We start from the raw sequence: 27188 nt of genomic DNA on the forward strand, positions 1-27188 counted from the left end.
GCTTTAGCCGGAGGCCTCAGTGGCGCCCGGGCGCCGCACCGCACCGCAGCCATGGCCCTGGTGACCCTGCAGCGCTCGCCCACGCCCAGCGCCGCCTCCTCCTCCGCCAGCAACAGCGAGGTGAGCCCCGGGCCCGCGGCCCTGGCCCGGCCGAGCAGCCGCCGCGCGAGGCCTGGGCCACGAGTGCGGGGCGCGGGGCGCCGGGGGCTGCGCCGGGACAGCTTTGAGGGGTCCTCGGGCCTGCGGGGACCCCGCTGGACGACCCCCTGGGTTGCCGGCCTGGGGTGACTGCAGTGAGACTGTGCAGTGCCGGTGTACCCCCATCTGGGGTTGACTCTGTGTGTGTGACCCCTGTTTGGGGGTGACTGTGCATGAGACGTTGTGTGTGACCCCCGTCGGGGGTGACTGTGTGTAAGTGTGACCCCCGTCTGGGGTTGACTCTGTGTGTGTGTGAGTCCTGTGTGGGGGGTGACTGTGTGTAAGTGTGACCCCCGTCTGGGGGGTGACTAAATGTGTGATACTGCCCCCTCGCCCCATCAGGGGTGACTCTGCAGGGTACTTGTCCTGAGACTGAAACTCCTGATTGGGTAGACTGCGTGAGATGCCGGTTCTGAGATTCCGGACCTTGTGTGTCTCTTCCTGTGTGTTCCGGCCTGTCCCCTGGGGGCCGTGCCTGTGTAGTGCTGGGGGGAGAAGCCGCAGGGGTGCCCCGTGAAGGTGTGAAATTGTTTCTGTAGTGCACGCCCCTGGCTGTGGGTGTGAGTGGCAGTCCCTTGTCACTGTGTGACAGTGAGCTCAGGGTGCTGGGTGACAGTGTCTTAGGTCTCTGTATGCAGCTCAATCTGGGCTCTTCCTGTCCCTGATATCGCCCGAGGCTGGCTGTTTATGTGCAGCTGGCTGTATGGCTGAGGCCGATTCTCGGGTTCCTGTGATCGCCCCCGTGCTTTGGGGGGCTGAATGTGCCTCTCTGAGCAGTGCGGGTTTCTCTGGGTCTGCGTGTGACCCGGCCTGGCTTCTTGCCCTGGAGTCCCTGGGGAATTCGTCCTCTGAGCGCACAGCTGGGCTGGACCGAGCTCGGCTGGGCCTCGGGCCTCTGAGCAGGAGAACTACTTAGGGCCTTGGATCTAAACTCAGCATCGGTGGCCAGGCTGAGTGTTGACCCGTAGACACCGCAGCTGGAGGAGGAGACGGGAACTGTTTATAGAGAAGGGAGAGGAGGCTGCTGGGGGAGGGCCCTGCAGGCAGGCCCAGGAAGTGACCCCGCCAGCATCTGGGCAAGTCAGGCCCCTTCTCCCTGGGGGAAGTTGACTGATAACACTGATAACGTTTGTGTGTGTCTGTGAGAGAGGAGGACCTGTTTGGGGTTTAACAGCCCTGCCTGTCGGGCCGGCTTCTGGTGGGCAGCTCTTCAGCCTGTTTCGTTGGGGCTGGCAGGAACATTTCTCAACCTGGCTGCAGGGTTGAACCTCACAGCCCTGGCCCTCTCAAGGAGAGGCCGTTCATGAGTTATCTTGCCTGCAGACAGAAGGTTCTAACAATCCCTGCTCTGCACGGCAGCCAGTGGCCTGCATCTGGGAAGTGAGTGCGGCAGCTTCTCACTTCCCCGCAGAGACATTTGTTCCCTTACATCATTTCTACTACCGCTGTCTTGCAGTTTACAAAGTACTCCTCTGCACTTAATTTCATGGTCCCTTCTCAAAAACAACGGGTGAATAAATCAGCTCCAGGAAGAGGTTATTCGGACAGCCTATCAAACCTGAACATGGAGTGAAAGTGAAAGTCGCTCAGTCCCGTCGCACTGTTTGCAACCCCATGGGCTATACTGTCCATGAAATTCTCCAGGCCAGAATACCGGAGTGGTGGGTGAAAAGTGAAAGTGAAGTCACTCAGTTGTGTCCGACTCTTTGTGACCCCATGGACTGTAGCCTACCAGGCTCCTCCCTCCATGGGATTCTCCAGGCAAGAGTACTGGCGTAGGTTGCCATTTCCTTCTCCACAGGATCTTCTCCCGCATTCCAGGCATTTAACCTTTGAGCCACCAGGGAGTGGTGGATTGCCTATCCCTTCTCCAGCAGATCTTTCCAACCCAGGGATCAAACCCAGGTCTCTCACATTTCGGATTCTTTACCAGCTGAGCCACCAGGGAAGCCTAAGAATACTGGAGTGGGCTATCCCTTCGCCAGTGGATCATCACGACCTAGGAACCGAACCGGGGTCTCCCGCATTGCAGGCAGATTCTTTACCAACTGAGCTATCAGGGAAGCCTGTCAAGCCTAGGCCTCTGATTCTAAACCCCACCTTCCTTGTGTTACTTTGCATCCAGTCTACTTCTGCTCTAAACACGTTAAAAAAAATTTATTTTGACTGTGTTGGGTCTTTGCTGCCCCAAGGCATGTGGGATTTCAGTTCCTTAACCAGGGATCAAACCCTCCTCCCCTGCATTGGAAGGCAGATTCTTACCCACTGGACCACCAGGGAAGTTACCACATGTAAAATTTTTTATTATTATTATTTTTAACCAAGATGGAATTCACATACCATAAATCCGCCATTTTAAACTGTACAATTCAGTGGTTTTTAGTACATGCCCAAGGTTGACCAGCCATCACCACAGATTCCAGAACGTTTTCATCACCCCCAAAAGAAACCTCACAGCTCTTAGCCATTACCCACAGCCTCCCTCCCACCAACCCCTGCCCTGCCCTGCCCTGCGCTCACCAAACTGTAGGCAACCACTAATGTTCTTTCTGTTTCTACGAATTTGGCCTGTTCTGGGCATTTCATGTAAGTGGAGTCTTACACTGTGTGGCCGTTTGTGTCGGGTCGGTTTCCCTCAGCCTCATGTTTTCGGGACTCATCCACGTTGCAGCATGAGGCAGGACCTCGTTCCTTTTTATGGCTGAGTAATATTCTATTGTATGGATGTGCATTGTGTTGGACCTGGGGGTTGTTCTCACTGAGTATATTTTCACTGTCACTTTCTGGGCTTCCCTGGTGGCTCAGCCTGCAATCCTTGGGTCGGGAAGATCCCCTGGAAAAGGAAGTGGCTACCCACTCCAGTGTTCTTGCCTGGGAAATCCTGTAGGCAGAGGAGTCTAGCAGGCTACAGTCCATGGGGTCGCAAAGAGTCAGACACAGTTGAGCAGCTAGCACTTTTTTCTTTTCTATATTCTACTGTATGGTGGTACCTTTTGTTGGACCTTGGGATTGCTTCCACTGAGCATATTTTAAATTATTATAGAGAAAGCATTATTTTCACCACGTGCCAGTGACCCCCGAAATAATAAAACTCAGACAGCTCTTCCTTACCTTGAGTAAATCAGCAGCATTAGTGGCTCCAGGAGCTGGCAGAGGCTGGGGTGTTCCCTGGAAGGTGAGGCATCTTCCAGGTTGGGTGAGGCATGAAGATGGCAGGGAGGAAGGGCGAGGGCAGCGTGCGTGCCATCTCTGAGCCTCTGGTCTGACCTTCCTCCGGTTACTTCCCCTCTCTGGGCCTCAGCTCATCCGAAAGTTCCTGCTTCCGTCTCTCGTGTGTTCCTTGGCATAGGTAGCTTCCTTCTCTGGAATAATTGATCTCTCATTGCCTTTCGTCCCAAGACCGTCAGAGAGGGAGCAAGAATTAAGTGATTTTGCATCCCACCTCTTCCACTTCCTTACTCAAAACGCGCATCCTTCATTGAGTCAGACACGCTCAGGTCACTTCTTTGCTTCCCCAACCCGTGGTCCTGCCCGGCATGGGAACTAAGGGAAGTCATAGCCCAACCCGCAGAGCAGTGCTTCCCTCTTTTTGGTTTTGTTCCTTTCCGCTCCATCTTTATCTCACTTACATCATTTTACCGTGAACCTTGTCTCATTCTTTTGTGAGAACAGGCAGAGAGCCCAAGAAGAGGTAAAGCAGTAGCTTTCACGAACTGTGATTTTTGACCACCATTCAAGGTGACTGATTTTCACGAGTGGATCTCCAGTCGCTTTGGGGAGGGGAGTATTGGATCAGGGTTTTTCAACCTCAGCATTGCCGACGTTGGGGCCAGAAAACCCGTGTTGTAGGGGGCCCGTCTTGTGTGTTGTGGCGGATATAGCAGCACCCTGACCGCTGCCCACTAGATGCCATTAGCATCCTCCCAAAAAAGGCTCCGGCCTTGCCTGGCATCCCCCGCCAAGAGCAGTGGTCCCCAGTTGAGAACCACTGGGTTAGACCCAACAGTCTCTTCCGAGTTTGTTCCTGTGGTCGTGTGAGTTGTTTCGTGTTATGTTTCACTTCGGTGGCCCTGTGGTCAGCAGCGCCGTCCCCGGTGTTTCCACTTCTCCTTCAGCATGGGGAGGGGAGCATGAGAATGAACTGACGCTCTCTGCCTCTGCCCAGTGCAATACGTACATGATCTTATTATGGCGTGGGGATTCCAGGACCCTGTGCCAGGCTCATTCATTGGTGAAATTGCCACCTGCGGTGTGTGTCCCTGGCTGTCCGGAGCCCTCCACACATGACCTCTGTTCCCTTTTCCCACCACTGCCAGCTTCTGTCTGGTTTCTGTCCTCAGTCAACCTTGCATCTCTCCCAGCCATCGCTGCTTTCCAGGTTTCTCTCCCATTCAGTGGGCCCTTCTGTGTAACATACTAAACATGCCAACTCCCAGTGGTGGAAAGTTGTTGGAATTTGAGTTTTCTCCTTGAAAGAAAAAGAAAAGAAAAATTACAGTTGGGGCTTAAATCATGGTTACTTTTGGAGCCTTTAACCCTCCTGGTCTTGTAACCTTCAGAAGATATTAAATATCCCTTTCTTTCATGTCTGGAAATACACTAAGAGCCTAGGAAGTTTTATATTAAACATGAAAGCCTTTTTGAGAACCTACCAAAATCTTTGAGACCCACTGACAGCCTGATCCTGGCTATCTTCTGTTAAGAAAGACTTGCCTGGAATGGTGGTGGTGGTGGTTGTTTCTTAAACTTGTGTGTTGTGGCTTAAAATGGTGTTGATCATTTGTGATTACCAGAGGGTGGGGATTGAGGTGAGGGGGAAGTGGATAAAGGCAATCAAAAGACATAAACTTCCAATTATAAGTAATAATAAACTTCCAAAAATAAGTAATACAGACACAGTATACCACATGATAAATAAAATTAACCCTGCTGTATGCTATATTGAAAGCTAGTAAGGGAGTAAATCGTAAGAGTCATCAAAAAAAAAAAATGGTGTTGATCACTCAGCTATTGCTTAGATTGAGGAAGGAAACGGAGCCTCTTGAAACATCACCCCCTTCCCTGGTCATCCAGTGGTTAAAGACTCTGCGCTTCCAATGCAGAGGACAGGGTGCGATTCCTGGTTGGGGAGCTAAAATCCCACATGCCTGCGTGTCCAAATAAACAAACAAAATTTTAAAGAAAGAAAAACTGGATGAGCTCCGAAGCAGCACTGGAAAAGGGAACGCTCAGGGCGGAACGAATGTGTGGAGTACCTGGGCTGGCTAGGAACACCGCGTTAGCAGGCATCCATCTGTGATGCCTTGGAAGGCCGGCGGGAAAGCTCCAGGAAACCTGAACATTCCTCCACAGGAATTCTTCAGGGGAACAGCAGAGCAGGACTGGCCTGGGAAGGGAGCGGTGTTTGGAAGGAGCCAGGTTTCCCGCACGTCTGTGCCTTTTGCAGACGCCAGAGCAAAAAATGTGAGCCTTGTGTCCGAGGCTCATTGATAGCGGCGTCTGGGCTGTGACCTTCTCTTCCTTTCTCTGCAGTTGGAGGCCGGCAGTGATGAAGATCGCAAGTTAAACCACAGGTAAGCAGGCTTCACATTTTCACCCTGGAGTCTTTCTTCCAAGCAGGTAAGAAATACTCTTGTGCCTTTCCAAAAGGGAGAACCCTGGAGAAAGACTACACCAGCTTTTCAGTAGGAGGAGGGCTTTACAGATGAACAGATATTTAACTGTAAACAGCTTTGATAATTATGGAACATTCAGAGAAGAAGAAAAATAATTGCCAGTATTCCACCACCCTGGTTTTGCCATAATGAGTATCTTTACAAACTTCCTTCCAGGTTTTACCTCTGCTTTAAAGAAAGTAATCATTCTAATGTGTTTTCACTTTTCCATCCTGCTTTTGGGAGGGTATTCCTTTTGAGGTAAGTACATTGCTGATTCGAAACAGACATTCAGCCCCTCAGTTTATTAATTCAGGATGTGTGTGTGCGCACCCGTGAGCATGTGCCTGTTGAGAGGTTTCTCAAGCTTGTAGTCCTCAGTTGCTATATTCCCAAGTAGACACCAGAAGTATAGTTGTTTTTCTTTGCCAAAAATTGGGTGTTGTGTTGGCTTGCAGAAGCTTTAGTACTTTATTATATAATGCATTCTTCTGTTCCAATGATCTGGTCTTAAACGCTGGCTCTTAAGAGTTTAAAAAAGTAAACAGCTAGATTAAGAGAAAAAAAAAAGAAACTGCACCGAATTTCAAGAATACTGTTCTTTTATTATTGTCTGTTTCATCTTGGGAAGGGGAGGAGAATTAACTGGAAGAGGACATAAGTGTTGAGAAACAAGGGTCCGCCATTCATTGCCGAGAGCAGGCTTTCCTCCTGGGTAAACGCTCACACAGGAGTGGTGGAGCTCCGCCCTGCCTGTCTGTGAAGTTTCCTGTGTGTTTGAGGGAAGGAGGCACCCTGGTTTCTGAAATTCACGTGTGCAGGAAAATAATTGTCTTAGTACAGTGGCCGGGTCCTCGTTTTCACATTACGCTGGAGGGATGACCAGGCGCTGAGACACATCTTCAAACTGTGAGTTCTCATTGCCGAGTCTCGAAGGCCGGAATCAACCGGATTCCCAAGTGGGGGCAGTCACGGGCCGTGTTGTGAATCAGCCGGTGGAGGCTGGGAGGGGAGTGGGGGTCTACTCCGGAGACTGTTGGGGGAGGGAGATCGGGGCAGAGGGCCTGCGGAGCGCCCTGCGCCCCCAGCTCATCTCTAGCCCTTCCCTGGACTTGGACTCTCTTCTCCCCCTCAAGTTGGTCCCTTTCTTCCAGGGCTCTTCCCCAGGAGGTGGCACTTCGGTGGTCTTTGTGGCAAAGAACTATTTTGTTTTTTACTTGCCCTTCCTGCGCTGACAACATAGCACTTTGAATTGTTTCCATTAATAAAGAACTTATAGCTAGCAATGATAGGAAAACGTGTATGTGCTGCTGGCCAATAAAAGACCCCGTTCTTTGCACCGTTCGGAGCTGAAGAGGGCCATTCAGAGGGAAGTAAAGGCAGCTCTCTGTGGGGCCACATCTCGTCCTCACAGCAACCCCAGGAGGAGGGGGTATTCCCACCCTCTACCCCTCAAGTCGCAGGTTGCATTCCAAGTGGGGCCTCCATTGTCCGTACCATTTGAATTTGTCATAGGACTCCACCTTTCCAGGGAACAGTTTCGTGATTCAGTTGGACACCAGTGTTGCAGGTCAGGGATGCGGACTTGCTGAGGTCGCCCAGGTGGTTAGAGGCAGCATCAGGGCTGGAACCCAGGACCCCTGCTGACTTGTGACGGTGCCTCCCGGGAGGTCAGATCACCCTGGTGACCCCGGTGAGTCCCTCTTCGCTGCTCTCAACAAGTCCCCAAGGCCATCGTGAGTCCTGGGAGACCCAGGCTGGCTCTGGGTCTGATGCCTGACCTGGGCTCTGATCCCGTCCTCACAAGCCTCCCCTTTCTTCTGCTCTTCACTCACCTTGACATTCAGGCCCCATTTCAGGCAGAGGACAAAGTCCTGCTGTCTAGCCCTCTGAGCCCAATGAGAGAAGTGCTGAGGTCCCCATGGACCTCTGAGCCCAACGAGAGAAGTGCTGAGGTCCCCGTGTACCTCTGAGCCCAACGAGAGAAGTGCTGAGGTCCCCGTGTAAGCGGCGTGACCGCAGCTCATTGGCATCTGCGTGGGGATTTGCGTTTCCAGACCTCTGCTCTCTGAGCTTCTCCTCAAGGAAAAACTGTGTGGAATGGCTGATCATTCTTTACTCTCTGTGGGGAGGAGAGTTGGAGCGAGGAGATATCTCTGCTTCACATTCATCCTGAAGTTAATCTGACCTGATTTGGTGTCTAAAGGGTGCTGGGGTGGGAGAGAATCTGGGGCCCGCAGGGTCGTCCTGTTCCCTCGCCCCTTTGTCTACCCTTAATGGACAGCTTCATCTTGCAGATCCTCCAAGAAGTGATCTTGGACCCAATGTGTAGCCAGTGAACTGCTGAATTCGTGGCTCAGATCTTTCTCACCCTGCCCTCTTCCCCACCCCTTCCCCCGCTGGGAGCACCATGGTCAGGCCCCTGTACCTCCCCCGTTCACTGAGGGGCCGCCCATCAACCCATCCTTGGACCTCAGTGTATCATCCAGCTGTCAGAGGGCTGGCAGTCTGGACGCGCCCCCAGCTTCATCCTCCTGGTCCACACAGCCTTTTCTGCCTTCAGCCTCACCGCTGGCCTCTCCTTGCACAGACGTGCTGTTTTTCAGTTCTGCCGCTGCTGCCTGAGCAGGCTCCTTCTCCAAGCCAGTTTCTTTTGCAGTTGGCCGCAGTCCTCACGGCCAGCTCCACGTGCTTCCCCGCAAACCTCTGTGGCTTCCCTCTCCTCAGCAGGTGACTCCTGGTTTCTTTCTGGGCCAGGTACCGCACCTGCCTTCCCTGGGCAAGTACCTATGTTTTTGTCTCATCCCTAACTGTTGGGGCTTCCCTTAGTGACAGGGCCTTAGTGCTCCGCCTGCACGTAGCACTTCAGGAATTTTCAACATATTAACTTGGTTTTGATTCTGCAGTAAATTGCATTCATGTACAAGAAAGACATTTCGAGGAAAGATGATGGGGTTCGGAGCCTGGCTCCTGCACTAGTAGAGAAGCCCACACGCCTCTAGGAATTGTCTCTGTAGGTCTCTGTCCTTGCATCGGTAAAACAGAGAAAGCGCTGGCCTTTCAGGGTTGACCAGTAGTTTGTACGGAGCTCCCTGCCCAGAGCCAGGTCCACGATGGGTGTGGAGGACAGTGGCTGTGATCGGTCTTCAGAGGATGGTGTTCCATCAGTGGTAGTTTCACAGCCCAGCAGTAGAGAGTCAGACTCCCCGCAGGCGCCGGGCTCACTGCGTGGATGCCCGGTGACTCGGACCGGGGACCAGCCTGCGTCGCTCAGCTGGTGACGTCCCCATACGATGGGAACAGGAGCGCACCTCTTGTAGAATCTTGACTATCACCCAGTCGGTTTCTCCGAAGGCCTGGGGCCCGTCTGGGGAGCCGCTGTCTGCCCACGCAGAGGGAAGCTGAGGGACCCAGAGCCTGCACCGAGCCCTTGCTCCCCCTCTGCTCTCTGTGCAGCCTGCTGCCGGCCTCCGGCAATCCCCTCTGGGAAGCTGCGCTGTTCAGACTGTGGGAACCGGTGAGCAGATGGCTCTGCCACAGCAGCCCCTGGCTCCCTCGCCATCCTGGGAGCTGCCTCGGTCTGGCAGGAGACTCAAGTGGTTGTGTGCCAGGCAGGGCCCCGGGGAGGGAATAGGGTTGTGTTGTTTCCAGACGGTGGATCTGGAGTGAATGTTTTGCTGCTTTTTTTTTTTTTAAATCCAGCGTTTCCAAGTCAAGCACGTGAACTGATCATTAGAGTTCTTTTAATTTCTTTTCTTGCTTGCCCAAGCAAATACTTGGGCCAGAGCAGCAGGATTTTGTCTTCTCTCTTTTACCCAGTTTTAGTGGGAAACTGAACTCGCGTGCACCCGCCTTTCCCTCGCTCCTCTCCCCATTTCGGAAATCCCCAGAGGACCCCGATCTCTGTGTAACCTTCTGTGTAACCTTCTCTCCCTTCTCGTGGGTGAGTCAGGATGGGGTGTGTCCCATCGCTGTGCAGACCCTGCCTCCCATCTTCTTTCAGAACCTCTTCTTCAATGCCTATCTACCCTTGGAGCTTCCTCTGACTTCCTCGATGGTTTCTCAGCCTGGACTTTGACTGTCCCTGTTGAGAGTCAAGTCTGTCTGGTTAAGTCCTGCCCAGATGTGTTGTGCTTCTGCCACGTCCAGGCTCTGTGTAGCAGGCTGCCGTATCAGTGATCTACTGCTGTGTAACAAGCCACCCCAGTCAAACTCAGCAGTCAAAACGGTACACAGGTTTACTCCTCAGCTCGCATGAGCCAGGAACCCTTGACATGATTGAGTTGGATCTTCTGCTCGGGGTCTCACATGGCTTCAAGCAAGGTGTTGACCAGGGCTGGGGTTGCGTCTATGCCTTGGGTCCTCTTCCAGGTTCACACTGATTCTTGGTAGAATGCATTCTCTTGTGGCTATAGACATGGCTGGCAGCTTCTTCAAGGCCTGCAGGAGAGTCTGCTGCCATCCCGGAATGCCATCAGGAGAGAGATGATCGCCTTTGCCGTCAGTTATAAACTAATTAAGGGAGCAGCTCTCCCATCCTGGTCCCTGGTCCCAGCACACACTCAGCACAGGGTGCTTGTCTGGGTTCTTCCTGGGTAGAATCTGCCCTGAAGTCTCAAGCCACGGGAGTTCTCAAGATGCTCCAGTCTAGCGGAGAGAAAGATGCATAAACAAGTGGCTTTCTGTTCAGTGTTGCAGACATGGTAGGGTGTGTCACGTAGAGGCGATGCTGGCTAGCGGGAAGGGGCCAGGAGCCCCGGGGAGCCGGCAGGGTTCAACCACCTGCCAGAGACCGTCCTGTTCTCGCAGCTCCGTGCCCGCACGCCCCTTCACCCCTGAAGACCTCAGTCTTCCTCCCTTCCAGCCTGAACCCCAGGGCCCCACTGTGAGCGGTGTGCCCTGTCCCGTGACCTCCCTGACTGTGGGGCCCCGCCGTGAGTGGTGTGCCCTGTCCCGTGACCTCCCTGACTGTGAGCTCGAGTGAGACTGGTATTTGATGTCCCTTCCCAAGCAGTGGGTCGCCTGGGTGGGCACCAGGGGTGGGGGGTGTGTGCACGTCAAGGCTCCCATTCACGAGGGGCCTGTAGGTGCTGGGAACTTGGGCAGCTCGTCTCATTTCTGTCACCCCCATGAGATGCCAGCCTCATTGTAGGAAACCGCAGGTCCCTGGGGCCGGAGACAGGGTTTAGATTCTGGTGGCTGTGATCAGAAACCCGCGACCCTTCCTGTCCCCTCCCTCACAGCTTTACTAGCAGCTGCCTCCCACCCCCCACCCCACCTTGAAACACTGGGGATGCACACACTTGGAACAAGTGAAGAGTTAATTTGATTCTGTTGGAATGTAATTAACATTACTAAGGTTAACTTAAAATGAGTTTTGCTCAGAGTCTAGTAGGTTTCATTAAACGTTTGAAATAACAGTGCTCAGACTTCTAAAGCGTGCCTCAAGGCCCTTGTCTCATTTTCCCGTGCACTTAGCACGCCAGGGAGACGTGTGCACCGGAGAAGGTGCGTGTGAGCCCTTTCTTCATAGTGGTACCCACGATCACCCTGTGGTAAACAGGGTGTTTACCTGCTAAAATGGGTTACCTGCCTTGTAGCCTTTAGGCCAGTCACTAAATGTCTCTGGCCCCCACCGCCTCCTCTGTCAAGTGAGGTGAGATTAGATAACAGCTCCCAAACCCAGGAATAAGCATCTTCAGGCCCACCAGTTTAGTTCTGTGTCACCGTGGTACAGCTTCTAACCATCCTCCGTAGCTTTGTAACAGCGCATCCAGAGTTTCTCCTTTATTCTCAGGCTGAGAACAAGGTCAGCTGTATTTGGGGAGGTAAGGGGGGCCATCTCGCTGAGTCACCCTGAGATGGCGAGAACTGGTGTGGCCTCTGAGAGGAAGTGGACCCTCTGCTTGGACCCACTTCCCCCTTAACGCGCTTTGCCCTGGGAGCAGGGCCACGTCCTTGGTGGTGACTGCCTGGGCAGAAGGGACTCCCGCCTTCAGAGGTCATCTTGGCATATGTTGTGCTGCCGTGAGACACTCTAGATTTGGGCAGCTTATTGGGAACATTCTTAAGACTAAGAGGGGGCCCACCAGAGTCTTTCTGCTTTGAGGAAGGCTACAGGAAGAAAACAGGATTAATCAAAATAGGATTAATCCGGGTTGGGAGGTGCCACTCCCAGGGGCATGCCAAGTGATGGGGCGGGGGATAAGACCAAGAGTCTGGCCTGCGAGGCTCCCACATTGGAGCATGGAAAGCCTTGGAGAGGGTTCGCACTCCCGCAGTGGAGATGGTGTGTGTTGATGAGAGCGCCTTGCCAGGAGCCCGCCCTGCAGTGTTGGGCGAGAACCAGGGATACATGACTGCCGTGTAAATTACACAGTCATGCTCCTGGCTGTGCTTGGCTGGGGCGGGGCCTCTGGGCCAGGTCTGTACACCCCCACCCAACCCCATGTGTGACTGTGACCTCAGGCCAGCCCTCCTGCCCTCCCTGAAACAGGAAGAGTCCTCCTGGGCTTCAGGGAGCTTCTGTGAGGCTGAGAAGGTGTCTTGTACATTGTGTTGTGTCTGGTCCTTGTCTGACAATGGGACACCGTTATTTTCACTGATGCTGGGAAGCGACAGTCCCTTCTGCCGCCTTCCTGACCTTCTTACGCCCACCTCCCCGCCCCAGAGGAGTTCTAGATCAAAACCCCAAAAGGTCAGCCTAGTCGAGCCCAAGGGAAAGCAGCAGCCGCTGCCGGACCTGCCTTCCTCCAAGTCACATGGAGCCTGGCACCAGGTTTCTGTCCGCAGAGCATCACTTCTTGTGTGCCTTTGTTTATTTTTACAATTAAAAGAATTTTTTTTTCCTGAAGCGGCAACTTTGTGGCAACTTTTGAAGCTGTTTTTTTTTTTTTAAGATTTTGTTTCAAAGAAGGCCTAGAGGCCCAGCCTTAGGAAATACCCTAGGGGCCTCCTTGCACTGGCAAAAGTGACCCCCACATGCTTGCTTGCCGAGCTTTGGGACCTGCCGGGGAGGGGACTGTTGATGTGGTTTGGAGGGAGCCGGGCCTGCTGCCACCTCTGGAGATCGCTCATCCCTTCTCCCCAAACTTCCAAGCCCACGGTTCTATGCCGTGTGTGAAGCCAGTGGAAGTTGGGAGTGTGTCTGTTCAGGTCTGCAGTGGAGACCACTGAGCCCCATGGCGAGCGAGCTTCCTCAGGAGCCCACTTGCCAAGCCCGGGCGCCCCGTGTGGGCCCCGCACGCCGGGTGGGGGGAGGAGTATATCGTGAAACGACCTGGTAACGGAGGCGCTTTTTATCTAAGAGTGGTTTGCCTTATCAAGTCAGCCCAAGTATATTTGGTGCCTGTGTATGTTTTGGGTTCTGTGCCAAGTGCTGGGAATTCCATGTTAAATATAAAAAGATGTTGTTAACGTTCCAGAGGTACCTTGTATGTGCCATGTCCACTGTGGCCCCCAGAAGGGATTTGAAACAGCGTGTAACATTCGAAGCGAATCGTCTGATTTAAAATTGAAAAGTGGGACCTGGAGAACCTGGGGGAAAATAAGCCAAGTGAGGGGACAGTTGTATGTGGAATTCAAGGCATAGTGTGGGTTGGTGTAATTACCAGAGTTTGAGTTTCTGAGGAGTCAAAGCAAAGAGAGAAACAACCATCAGTTGCTTGGTTCATGGTGTCTTTAAAAGACCACCAGGTTGGCCCCCCTGAAGAACTGTTCCTGAGGGTGGGTATTTGTGAGGAGACCCAGTGTGATGGGCGTGAGTCAGCTTGTCTTAGGCTGAGCCCTGAGGCCCATCCCACCAATTAACCTGTACGTTTGTGGTCTGGAGGGGTGAAGTTGGCGGCAGTACGTGGTGCCAGAGCCGCCCAGCCACCCAGCTGCCAAAAACAGGATGCCAACCCGCATCCTGCAGGCGTGCAGCATCCCAACTCTGCCTGCCCGTCCCAGCTCCGTGTGCCGGTCACAACAGGAGGCTCTCTGGGGCAGGTCGCCCCCCCTCCCCCAACTTTTCCTGCTCTGGTGGTCTCAGAGCAGGAAAATGCTAAAATTAGGATTCATGTGGGCCAGGGACCTGCGTGTGTACTTGAGGCCTTCAAAATCTGGACACCCTGAGACCGGGAGGAACTGGGAGAGGGGAGTTTCCCATCATCCTCCACGGCCTTATGCGCAAAGCAGAGCTGCTGCTGTTCTGGAAGTGCGGAGGGGAGGTGGTCCTGAGGCAGGGACAGATCTTGGGCGCTGAGGGGCAGAGCATCCCTGAGAGGGAACCGGGAAGCCAGGACGTCTGCCAGCGATGATGACCAGTGCGAGGGTCTTAAGTGTTTATCACTGGCCAGTAAGGAAAATTGCTGTGTAGTCCCTCAGTCACGACTGACTCTTGTGCAAACTCCTGGACTGCAGCCCACCAGTCTCCTCTGTCCATGGGATTCTCCAGGCAAGAAGACTGGAGAGGGTTCTCATTTCCTTCTCCAGGGGATCTTCCCGACCCAGGGATCGAACCTGCATCTGCTGCGTCTCCCGCATTGGCAGGCGGGTTCTTTACCACTGAGCCAGCCACCAGGGAAGCCTAAGAGGAAAAATGAGAGGCAGTGTTTTGCCAAAATCCAGTTAAGTGGAACTTTCTTAGAAGTAATATTAAAAATTTAGAAGCAATTGAAAACATACATAAAAGTTGCAAATGGAATACAGAGAACATTTTTCTGAAACGTTTTGAGAGTAAGTTGCCAGCCAGATGCCAATTGAATATAAGCAAGGACGTTCTACAGAGCAGGCCATTAACCCAGCTTGACCTGATCCATGACTCCATCTAATCCTCAGACCCCGTTCTGGGTCCGCCATCTGTCCCAGTGGTGTCCTTTGTTGTAAAGGGTCCCGGCTAGTGTCGCCCACTGTGTGGCATGGTCCTGTCTGCTGCACCTCCTTCAGTCTGGGACATTGCTCAGTCTTTCTTTGACTTTCACGACCATTTAGAAGGACGGACCTGTTAGTTTGTAGAATGGAATGACCCTCGGTTTAGGTTTGTCTGATGTTCGCTCAAGATGAGGTTTGGGCCGTGCAGCGCCGAGTGATGTTCACGGTGGCCATCTGGTGGCTTTGCCGGGCTTCCTCCCTGCACAAGTGTTCTCTTCCCTTGTGTCGTGAGGTGTTTCTTGTGGGAATACTTTGGAATTGGCTCAGGGCCCAGTGCCCCTCAACCTTTCCATTTATTTCTGTCTGTGTGGACACCTGTTTCACACAGTGGTTCACAGTCTGTTCATTGTATTCTGGACTCCAGGGTTCACATTGCCCCGATTCGGCCCGTGGGGTCTCGTCAGGTTGGCTCCCGTGCCCCTGAGCGTGCGCATCATCGTTTGAGCACAGCCTTGTTTTCCGACACCAGATGGCAGACCGAGCCTTGTAGTTTTTGCCCCATCCCTGGAATCCATCATTCCTCCACGCAGCCCCAGTTGCTTTTAGTAGAAAAGAGATTTCAAAGTAGGCAGGTGGTTTTTATGATGTGTGGAAATAGCAAAGCACTATGTTGTATGCCTGGAACTGGGGCTTCCCAGATGGAGCAATGGTAAAGAGTCCTTGCCTGCCAACACGGGAGATGGCAAGAAAGGCAGGGAAAATCCTGGGAAATCTCATGGACAGAGGAGCCTGGTGGGCTACAGTCCATGGCAGTCCATGGGGTCGCAAAGAGTATACACACACATGCCTGGAACTAACAGTGGTGCAGATCAATTATACATCAACAAAATTTTTTTTAAATAAAGAATTTATGAATCATTTTAACCCCTGTGAATAATCATTGAAAAGGATAATTAATGGATGAGATTAGGAGCTGGTGCTAGACCTAGAAATCTGACAGTGGAATGCAGAACACGGGAAGTGGAAGATGCAGGTGGCCAAGTTCTGTTTGTTTGGGTGTTAGTTGATTGATGGGCCCAGCTGAGAACTAAATGTCCACTAATTTGAAAAAAAAGCAGAAAATATTGCCCTTTTTTTCACGTACTCTGTAAAGCCTCCTTGAAGCTCGTCCTGCTCTCTAAACCCAAATGATATTAACAAGGGCTTTTCTTTTGAAGAAATAAAATTACACCAAATTAATCTGGAAAACAAAAGCAAAGAAACTGAGGTAGGTATGCTTATTATTACTATTGGAGGTGTTCTCTGCAGGTCTTTTCAGAGGGCAGAATTTGGGACTGTGTGGCTGTATGTGCACACACAGACACACACACACGTTACGTATTTGCATCTGTATTATTCTATTTATGTTGAAAACCATGAGTTCAAACTGATACCTTCAATTCTGATCCAACATCTCCGGGTTCATTCTAGCTTTTTCTCGCTCCATGTTTGTAACCCCTTTTCTCATAGTGAGAGAAAGCTGCCTCCCATTGTCCCTAAAGTGTTACTTCTCTGATCAACCCCCTTGTCTGCCACCAGCCTCTCGACTTTGTGGCCACCTCTCCGCTCCTTACCACACTCCACCCCCCACCCCCGCCCCCACCAACCTGGAGGCCCTCCGTGCTCTGCCTACCAGAGGGTTTTCAGTCTGACTTGTTGGGAAAAAGAGGCAGACTTGCTCTCTTGATGCTGTTTTCCCAAGGTGTCCATTCAGCAGAGGTTTGATGCTTTCTGGTGAGACTTTTGGTGTCGTTTCCTGGCTTTTCCCCTTCTGGGCCACTAGGACTTGGATAAGCCATGTAACCTCTCCGAGCCTCAGTTTCCCTGTGTCTGAGATACTCACAGATGGATGCTAAGGGTATCCATGACGTGCCCAGCAGGACACACAGCAGAGATGTTTCTTATTGACTTTACCTTCGCTGAGTGCACAGTACCTTCTGGGCGCTGAGAGATGGAGGAGTCATAGCTTTGACGCTCCAGACTCTGGTGACCTGGACAACTTAGTTGTTGCCAGGAGGACCCGACCTCCGTGTGGCTGTAACAGCATTTATGCAGCAGCGAATCTTTTTTTTCTTTCCCCAAAGGTTGTAATGCTTAATCAGAGGTGTCTGATAATTGATTGAAGCTTGAGAAATATTTTCCCAGGTCACATGTTCTCATTGAATAATCGGACATCTCGTTAATTTATTTTTTAAAAAGATTTGCATTAATTTATTATCTTAGGCTGCGGTGGGTCTCCGTCGCCGCACTTCGCCGCCTTCTCCAGTTCTGGCGAGTGGGAGCTCCTCTCGAGCGGCGGTGCACCGGCTTCTCGTTGCGGTGGCTTCTCTTGTTGGGGAGTGCAAGCTCTGGGGTGTGTGAGCTCAGCAGTTGAGGTGCACGGGCTTAGTTGTCCCGCGGCATGTGGGATCTTCCCAGGCCGGGGATCAAACCTGTGTCCCTTGCGTTGACAGGCAGATTCTTAACCACTGAGCCCCCAGGGAAACCCTTGAATTGGTTTTTTTAACTGAAGTTTGGTTGATGCGTGACATCATGTAAGTCACAGGTGTACACTATGACGATGCGTGCTTTGTAAAGAGTGTGCTCCCTTTGTAGTCGTTGCCAGCTTCGGGCTGTGTCCCGTGTACCCCAGCTTCGGGCTGTGTCCCGTGTACCCCAGCTTCGGGCTGTGTCCCGTGTACCCCAGCTTCGGGCTGTGTCCCGTGTACCCCAGCTTCGGGCTGTGTCCCGTGTTGTACCCCAGCTTCGGGCTGTGTCCCGTGTACCCCAGCTTCGGGCTGTGTCCCGTATTGTACCGTACATGCTTGTTGCTTGCTGTACACGTGATAGTTTGTACCTCTGAGTCTGCTGCCCCCGTGTTGCCCCTCCCCACTGGTAACCGCAGGTTTCTTCTCTGTATCTGTGGTTCTTACGTCTTCTGTCCGTCCTGTCCATGTTGAGCACCCAGTATTGTAGCCACTCAGAGATGACCAAAGTGACTTAGTCACAAAATGGCTTTGAGGCTGGAGGAGGTACATAGCTCAGTTTGTGAGTATTTACTTCTGAGTATAGCCTCTGCTATATGTCAGGCAGAGAGGGAGACTTAAAGAATTATGTATGTCCTGGCCCTAGAGTCCCATCGTGAAGTTAAATATGCTGACGTGAAGATAATATCATCACCAGTTAGTAGGTAAACAGGGCCAGGAACACAGTTTGGGTCCTTAGGGTTCTGTCCCTTTCTAAGTATATGACCTTGAACGAATGACTCACCCTCTCAGTGCTCAGTGAGAGAAGGTGCTGTAAAGATGTTGAAAAGCGTGGCTTGTAGCCAGGGCCGCAAGGGAGGGCTTCCTGGAGGAGGCGTGAACGCTGGTAGGTGGGCAGGACGTGAGGAGGCTGTGTGTAGAGACACAGCATAGAAGCGCTGACAGGCTCAGTGATAGGTGGGGTGGGGCAGAGAGCGTGTGGCGTGTGGGAGGAATAATGTGAGAGGCGATACAGGGAAGCTTTTTATTATAAATCACTTTTGCTAACTGCATTATAAGCCTTGAGGTCAGAGCGTGTAAAGCTTAGGTTAGCAACATGAATGGCTGGGGCTGCCACAGCAGGCAAGTGCAAATGGGCTCTTTAGATGAGGCTGCATCGTCAAAAGCCCTGGAGCTGGGATCTGTGCAACAAGGGCAGTGGCTGGGAATGGCATGGAGCAGGTTAGAGGCCAGGGGTCCTCTGTTCTCCACCCTGATTCCCACTAGGCTGCAGGCTCCCACCGTAGCTGTGCCATCCAAATCATAGCTGCTTGCCACACGTGGCTGAAGCCCAGTATTCTTGGGCTTTCCTGGTGGCTCAGACAGTAAAGAATCCACCTGCAATGCAGGAGACCAGGCTTCCATCCCTGGATTGGGAAGATCCCCTAGGGAAGGGAACTGCTACCTGCTCCACTATTCCTGCCTGGGAAATCCCATGGTCAGAGGAGCGTGGTGAGCTACAGTCCATGGGGTCGCAAAGAATTGGACATGACTGAGCGAATTTCACTACTAAAGTCAAATAAAAAGACAAATTCAGCTCATCCGCGTCACTCATCACCTTTCAAGTGTCAGACTGTAGGCCTCTCCGGCTGCCCTATCAGACGGCGCAGGTGGAGGAGGTCTCCTTCCTCTTGGACAGCATTGCCCCACAGGGATGCTGAGGACTCCACACAGAGCCGAGCACACGGAGAGTGGACGTTGCATGGCTCACACAGCTGGGGGCCTGGGAAGGAAAGGGTGCCCTCGCCAGGTTAGGACTGGGCGACCCATGAATATGGCATGGGGCTGCCTCCCAAAGAAGGGGCCGGGACCCAGGGACAGCTGAGACAGTCCGTTCTTGGAATTTCTGAGTTGTTTCGGAAAGCGTTTCCTTCATGTGCCTGTTATTTCTGACTGGCTAGGTTGTCTCTGCTGCCACTGCATTTCCTGCACAATGTGGCCTTTCTCCCTCTGTGCTCACTAAAGGGGCTTCAATTCTGTGTACCAGACATTCCCAGACAGATGCACCAGCTCCAGCCTCCACAGACGGGGCGTTAGGGCTCATGGGGGCCGTCGAGGAGCCCTCCCGAGGTTTGTGGAGCCAGCCCAAGGCAGAGTATCTGCTGTCCTACTTAGGCAGGGGGAGAAGCCCTGCTTTTGCGAGCTTGCTGGCATATCCAGCTGCTCGCCCCCGCCCGTTGCCGTGAAGGCACGCTGTGTAGCTGGCTGCAGAGGACGTCTCTTACTGTCCAAAATACTTGCGGACATTCCTTCTCTCTGAGAGAAGCCCACGCCTTCTAGCCAAACAATACATGCCCCAGCAGCAGAGACATTTGTAGCGAGCCCTGCCAGCATTGCTTGCTGCTGACCCCATTCCCTGAGTATAAGGCCCTGCAGAGCTGGAGTTTCCCTGTGGTCAGCACTCTGTGTGGAGCGGAGCCTTTGAGGAGAGGGCTCTGACTGGTAGGTGAATCAGGTGAGCTGTGGTCTTCACTCAGAGCCCAAAGAACGGCCTTTGGGACAAGGCCTTACCAAATGGCCCTGTGAAGCGCAAAATGGAAATAAGGTGTTGGTACACCCTGGGGTCTCTGTGACTTTTGAACTTGAGTTCAAAATGAGAGAAACGTCCACGGGAGTACAGGGGAGAGTGTTCTGTCTCCATCTGCAGGGTGCCTGCCTTACTCCTATAGTATGTCTTCCATTCCCTCGTTGCTGTTGAACCACTAAGTCATGTCCAGCTGTTTAGAGATCCCATGCACTGTAGTCCACCAGGCTCCTCTGTCCATGGGATTCTCCAGGCAAGAACACTGTAGTGGGTGGTCATTCCTTTTTCCAGGGGATCTTCCTGACCCAGGGATCGAACCCAGGTCTCCCTCACTGCAGGCAGGTTCTTTACCAATGAGCCACCAGGAAAGCCCAGTATTTGTTAACCTCGATGGAATTAATGGAACCCCCTCTTGGAGTGTACATGGGGACCACCTTTCCTATAGTGACAGCTTTATGAGTATTCCGTAAAGAATTATCGTCGAGTCCACTGGACAAACCAGTCTATTCCATAATCACTGTGCAGAGCTGTGTGCAATCGAGGGTTAATTCTATCCATGCAAAAATTATTCAGTTCATTTCAAGCATTTCAGTCAGTATGAAACCTTTTTAAAAATTGAAGCATAGTTGATTGACAGTGTTGTGTTCATTTCACCCTTTCTTAGAGTCTATATGTTTAAGTCCATGTTCTCTGGGGTTTCCCCCCGACCAAGATGTAGCGTCAGAAATCCTAAAATAATAACCAGTTAAGCAACTTCTTGTATCCTCTTCTATAAAATGAGTATCATGATGCCTGCTGGGTTCTCCTTAGGAGAGCTTCTTGAAGATCAAATAGGCTGACATCATCCAGAGAGCTTTGTCAACAGCTGAGCTTATCAGAGGTCTGGTTCATTGTTGTGATTGTCATCTCAGATGACTGTGAGGCAGGACTGCCTTTCAAGGGCAGGAACACCTGTGACTCTGAAAGCATTTGGTAGGAAAAGGGCATGTGTAGTTATCTGCTAACCTGTTGTGCTACTTCCGAGGATGGTATTATTTTATTTGTTTTCTTTTTTTTTTTTGACCTGGCGTGGCCTTCCTTCATTGCACCCAATCGTGTTCATATCCTTCTGAGAGGAGCACAGGTTTTTAGGGGTGTTATCTTTCACCAGCAAAGACATGGGTCGTGTACCTGCTGTGTGTAAGGAACTCGTATGAAGGGAGCAGCTTCCTCTGTGTCGTTCTTAGCCCTGACTGTGCTTCAGTAGCAGTTTTGGGACTTCAAAAAAAAAAAAAAAAGCGGGTGCCGAGGACTTGTCACAGACCTTCCGAATTAGAACCGGCTGGTGTTAGACCTGGACGTGAATGTTTTAGAAGTTTTGTAGATTCTTCCCACGTACAGCCAGAAGTGGAAATTAGAAGCGTTAGTATCATATTCTATTGTGCAATGTCTCTACACTGAGTGTTTCCCTTCTTCAAGGAATTATGTTTCCAAGTGGCCTGGCACACATCCAGACTGCCCAAATGTGGACCCATCCCTTAAAGATTGCTGTCTTTACCTGGTCAGCGTTCATTTGGGCTTGGCATACTGTGGTTCTCCTTACTCTGCAAGTACTTGGCTATTTGAATGGCTGAACAGAGCCCTGTAGGTGAATATCAGAACATACCCATAATAGACCAGGTGTTAGAACCCAGAAATATGGATTCCCAGACCAGTGCATTGTACGTTTTTAAACTTTGACATGCACTTAGAGTCATTGAGGTGGTGGGTTAAAGATGAGGTTGCCCAGCCTCTTCTCTGGACGCTTTAAGGAGCTGGACTGACCTCCTTCATTTGTGAGAAAGAAGAGAATGTCTTCCCGCAGAGCTGGGGGAGGAGACGGGGTGGCACGTGGCGGGCGCTCGGGCAGTAGCGGTGCTGTTGGTGAGAAGCAGCTTCTTGGCCAGCATGGCTCTGCCCCTCCCCAGCCGCCCCCTCCAGGACCCCCATTCAGTCCAGAAGGACCGGGTGACATGTCCTGTCCCGTAACGGTGATGGTGGCGCCCCTGGGGCTGACGCCGGGTCTTCTCTTTCTGAGGCTGTTTCCCATCTCTCTCCAGTGCCTGATGCGTCCACATGCTGGGAAGAAGGACTGGGGACTGGTCCTCTCCTGACTTCTCAGTGCTGCTGGGCCTGGCCCCAGAGGGGGCTGCAGGGCCTCCGCTCTGGTCCTCCCTCTGAGACGGGCAGCGGCAAGGGCATTCCAGGGGTTAAGAAGGTGGGCATGGGCCAGAGAGACGTGGGTCTCAGCCCATCTCATAAAGATTATGCTCCTGCGGCTGAAGTTTCCTCAACCACAGAACAAGAACGATCGTAGCGTGTGTTTCCCTTGATCCTCTTGTGAAGGCTAATTTTACCATTTGGGAGCTGGAAGAACCTTGCAGGCGAGACCCTCCCAGATGTCTCTCAGAGCCCTTCCTTCACAGAACGTTGCAGAACCCACCGCTCAGAAGCACTCTCTTCCCAGCCCTCCAGGGTTCCTTTCTCAGGGAGCTCATCCCGTCCTGCCTGGCATCGTATATGTTAGTTGCATCCTAACATAGATATTTCCTCTGCCAAAAGAAGCAGTAAAAGCAGAGCTGGCTTCCGCCAGGTGGTTTGCAGCGTCTCATCCCACACTCTCCGGGACACCCACCTGCTCTTCCTTCAAAGCCCACCCTGTGCCCCTTGCGAAAGGGTCTCAGAGCCCCTCTCCTCCCCTCCCCTCTACCTGGAATGCCATCCCCCCCCAACACACACCCCAGATCTGCCTCGAGGAGCTGTTAGCACGACTGAAGGACTTCCAGGACGTATCTATGCTTTTAAAAAACACCCAATAACCGTGGCAGCTGCCCACGGTCCCTGTTGGGCGAATGGATGGTGATTTGAAAGAAACAGAAATCCTTCAGTCTGTCGGTTTGAACAAGAATGGGGTCCTCATGGCTCGGGGCGGGTTTCTGGGCCGCCAGCTGTTTTTCCTCGCAGTTTCTAACGCACACCCTATCGCTTGTTCCCGAGGCCCACAAAAAGCCGTAGGAGTAAAAGTGATTAGAGGAACTTCAGCTGTTTTGCTCCCTCTGAATAGCCCTCTTTCATCAGGATAGGCAGGGACAAGGGCCTTTTTTAAACCCAAATATCAGGGAAGGACGAGGGTTCCAGCAGAGCCATTTGCCGTCTGGGTGGGAGCGCCATCCTTCCTTCCATCAGGATTGGGCACTCTGCTGCTTCCCTGGAGGGCTCCCTCCAGCCTCCTGTTCAGATGTCCATCCTTCTCCGGGGAGCGGGGAGGGCAGGGGCTGAGGGCAGTTCAGATCACACGATGTGACCACGGCAGGCGGTCCAGGACCTCTTCTCTGGTGCTGACATCTGCCTCTCCAGCCAGCCACCCCCCACTACTTCTGCTCCTCAGAGGTTTCCAGCAAAGCTAGTATGTATCGCCCCCGCCGATTCCTCTTTCCGTCCCGCGTCCCGGTTTCTGGGTGACACTGGCTGTTGCTGCTCGGAGGGTGGGGTTTTCCGGAGGACCCCGTCTGTCTGCAGTGCTTATGACCCCACGTCATCTAAAACCGGCCTCTGAGATTCCTCTCTATCGTGGAGATAAAAAGCGGGGAGGGTGGGGGGCTGAACTTGTTCTTAATCCCCCGTTGGGATTTTTCTCGCAGCGACCAAGAGAAACATTTCCGTTTTGTTTGCCTGCGTCTGAGTTCCCGGAGCTTTAGTCTAAAGAGCTGTCTTTCTGGGGACCAGCATCTTTGGGGAAAAGGCTGATTTCACTGGGATGAGGATGGGTGGTTTGTGGGTGTGTTTTCCTCATCCAGAGAACCTTGAAAAGGAGGTGCACCATCCCCAAAGTGGGGGTGTCTGGAGACTGATGAACCCGGGGACCGTATGGTATCAGAGCCCTGGCTGCAGGACACAGTTGCTCACATCGGCCACCCAGCAGGCGAGGGAGGCTCTGAGCCCAGGGTGAGCTCAGAGCAGAAGACGGGACGCAGGGCCATAAAGAATATCCGTGTCCCATTTTCGTAGGTCCCGTGGCTGCCAGGCTCTGTGGCCTCTGGGCCCCGGGAGTCATCCAGCGAGGTTTTTTTCCTTGTGCCCCATCTGCTTACTGTCTGAGCCGCAGGGCTGTCTCTGAGCCTGGGGAGGGTGTGTCCTCTGAGCCTCCCTGCCTGCAGCTTCAGATCTCACCCTGCACAGAGGAGGACAGAGGCAGAGTGTTCCCGGGGAGCCCAGGCACACAGCCCCCTGAATTGACATGTAGCCTCAAGGCTCTTGATTCTGTAACAGCCTCAGAAACACTGAGGAACAACTGGCCTCAAAAGCGATCACGGGATAAAACCAGCCTATTCTTTTGCGTTGTTCCTCCGCCACCCCCACCCCACCCCCCAAGGAAATATAAGGGAAACCAAGGGGAATTTTTGCCCATGATTTCCAAGGCAAAGGTCACTGTCACTGGCTGGCTGTTTCCAGAGGTCTCAGGTTTCTGGTCACTATGGGTTTGTTTTTTTTTAAACTTACGAACAAAAAGAGGTTGATGATGCCTTGCAAAGTTCCTCACCACCACCCTGCCAGCTGCTTCAGTGAACTGATTGCTGTGTGAAGTTTCATGCGTTTTGTTGGAGTCTCTCTGGCAGCGATGAAAGGAGGGAGTAAGTGATCCGTGTCTTGCCTAAAATAGCATAGTTCAGAAACAAACTCAGTTGTAAGATTTTAAGGAAAGGGTGAGTGACAAGTTTCAGGGGTAGAAAAGTGTTGGACAGTTCTCTGCCATTTGCTTGAACTAGACAGCCTGGGATGTCTGTCGGCCAATGGATGCTAACGAGCTTTTTGCCTGCCATGGGTAAGTGAGACTCACAGAAAGGGTGCATCTCGTTTCTTCCATGATTTACAGTCCTAGACTCAGCGCTTGAAACTGGCACCACAGGTACAGGACTCACAGGGTAGAAAGGGTGACTCGGCAGTATGTGACGATGGATGAAGAAGCGCCGTCCAGGTGTGAACTGTTTCCCATAGGAAAGAGAGAAAGCCAGTTGTCGGTAGGAAAAGGGGGGCAGAACTAGAACCTTAATGTTTGCTATTAGAGCCGTTGTGATTTTTTAGCGTGCGAGGCGGAAAAACGAATGGATTTCATTGGCGGTCTGCATAGTATGGAAGATAACCGTTTTTTTTTCCAATTCCAGAAACTGCTGACTTGGCACTGGCCCGTGCGATGAGGTTTCTTAGCTCCTGGAGTTGTATTTTAGACTTAGCTGAATATTCCAGGATGAGAATGTTTAACTACCAACTTTAGCTGTCCTGGGCAATGATGACTTTGTTGTTTTATGTTACACAAGATGTTCTTGTGTTTCTGTCAAGAATTGATTTGTTTTTGTTTTTTTTAAGTGCTTCTGTTTCTTAGAGATTTTTCTTTCAATCAAATATGTTAATTGGTTGCTCAAGAGAAAATGAATAATACATATGGCTCCCTATAATTTGAACTGCGATCTTTCACAAAATTAATAAAAATGAAATGTTTTTGCATTATGACTTTGAAAGTTAAAATATCATTTACAAAAGTTAATATTTGCTCAATACAGTAAATTTTGAAGATGCTAAGAAGTAGAAGGAGGATAACCTTAGCACTATTAATAATTTTGGTGTGTCTTATGTGTAGTTATCAGAGATATTGGTTTTTTCTAAGTAATTGGTGGTAATTAATAGCTAATATAGTCTATCAGTTCATACAGGCTGGATTTCTGCATAAGCTGAAGATTTTCTTGGTAGCCATGTCATGAAAGTGAAGTTTTTTATTGTAATTCTTAAAATCTTACGTTGAATATGGATATTCAGTTTAGTTCAGTTCAGTTCAGTCGCTCAGTTGTGTCCGACTCTTTGCGACCCCATGAATCGCAGCCCGCCAGGCCTCCCTGTCCATCACCAGCTCCCGGAGTTCACTCAGACTCACGTCCATTGAGTCAGTGATGCCATCCAGCCATCTCATCCTCTGTCGTCCCCTTCTCCTCCTGCCCACAATCCCTCTCTATTGCCTGTTGAAATAACAAAGACCAAAGATTCATCTGCTGAGAAGTTCACTGGGTTAACTTGAGCTTTTCTATGGGAATAGTGAGCAAGCCACCCGTTTTTCTTGAGATGCAAACAGATAGTGAAAGTGTGATTTCATCTTCCTTATGCTCTGCGAACCGAAGACACCAGGAAGCAGTGAGGTTGTTAAAAGTTCAGAGCGCTGAGGGAAGAGATCAGCAGCAAAAGTCTGAAAAATTCACGAAAGGAACCAGCCTCTGCTTGTCAGAGAGCCGGTCTCTGTTTCCAGAAGACATCGTATTACAGTGGGTCCCGTCACAGTGTCCTGCAGCAAGGGGCTCTGAGTGCTGGAGGAGCCTGTGGAGACCCTCGGTGTTGTAGCCGAGGTGTCCCGCTTTGTCCCGAAAACTCTCCAGCAGCAGGCTCGTGGCAGAGTCTGGGGGGAGCAGTGTGTGGAACTTCCATAGGAGCTGTTTCATCCCGTTGGCCTTTCACATGCCACCCTCCAGCTTTTCCTCTGCAGCTTGTCTTCACCCATTTTCCTCTGTGAATTCCAGCCTAACTGTGCTGTTTTTTTTTCCTCTCCCCAGCTTAAGTGAGAGCTTTTTCATGGTGAAAGGAGCAGCCCTCTTCCTACAGCAGGGAAGCAGCCCTCAAGGCCAGCGGAGTCTTCAGCACCCCCACAAGCATGCAGGTGATGGCTCTAAACTGATGCTCTTACCCAGGGAGTTACCTTCTGTGTGGCTGAGCAACCCTGCAGCACTGTGTTAGCACTTGGCTGGTTCTCAAGGCCAGGGAAATAGCGCAGCACAGGTTGATAATGACAGGTGCAGGTTAGAGGCTCTTTTCTTGAGGCCATGTGTGTTTTCCTGACGGCACTGGGAGCCAGCACCCTTTGACCATGCGTGTGTATATAAGGTCAGCAGCTTTCTGTTTGGATGTAAAGATTCCCTACTCAGTCTGTCCGTTAACTGCAGATTTTAAGTTACAGTATCCTGGGCTTCTCCTGATGGCTCAGACAATAAAGAAGTTACCTGCCTTGCAGAAGACCTGGGTCTGATCCCTGGTTTGGGAAGATTCCCCTAGAGAAGGGAATGGCTGCCCACTCTAGTATTCTTGCCCGGAGAATTCCATGGACAGAGGAGCCTGGCGGGCTGTAGTTCATGGGGTCGCAAAGACTCGGGCATGACTAAGCAGCTAACGCTTTCCCTTTCTTCACATGCCTTTTTATCAAATGTACCAGAGCATCTTATGGCCAGATGTTGTCCCCTTGAAAATTACTGCCTTGGGGTGCGAGATGCCTAGCCTGTCATTGCTCTGAGCACTTGGAAAGCTCTCATTTGGGGAATTTATTTACAAACCTTGGGCACATGCTGGGTTGGAAAGTCTTTATTT

The 27188-nt window shown here is 51.7% G+C and overlaps 1 protein-coding gene across 1 annotated transcript in view; it reads left to right on the top strand.

Annotated features, from left to right (window-relative positions):
• The window catches only part of SSH1 (slingshot protein phosphatase 1), a 57289-nt gene continuing 30101 nt past the window's right edge, over positions 1-27188 (top strand). Inside the window, exons 1-3 of the mRNA XM_052654607.1 lie at positions 1-120; positions 5731-5771; positions 26384-26487. Coding sequence (XP_052510567.1) covers positions 52-120; positions 5731-5771; positions 26384-26487 — 214 coding nt within the window. The 5' untranslated portion in view covers positions 1-51. The remainder of the gene's footprint in view (positions 121-5730; positions 5772-26383; positions 26488-27188) is intronic.

This window comes from Budorcas taxicolor, chromosome 17 (assembly GCF_023091745.1).
Source record: "Budorcas taxicolor isolate Tak-1 chromosome 17, Takin1.1, whole genome shotgun sequence".
Taxonomy (NCBI): domain Eukaryota; kingdom Metazoa; phylum Chordata; class Mammalia; order Artiodactyla; family Bovidae; genus Budorcas; species Budorcas taxicolor.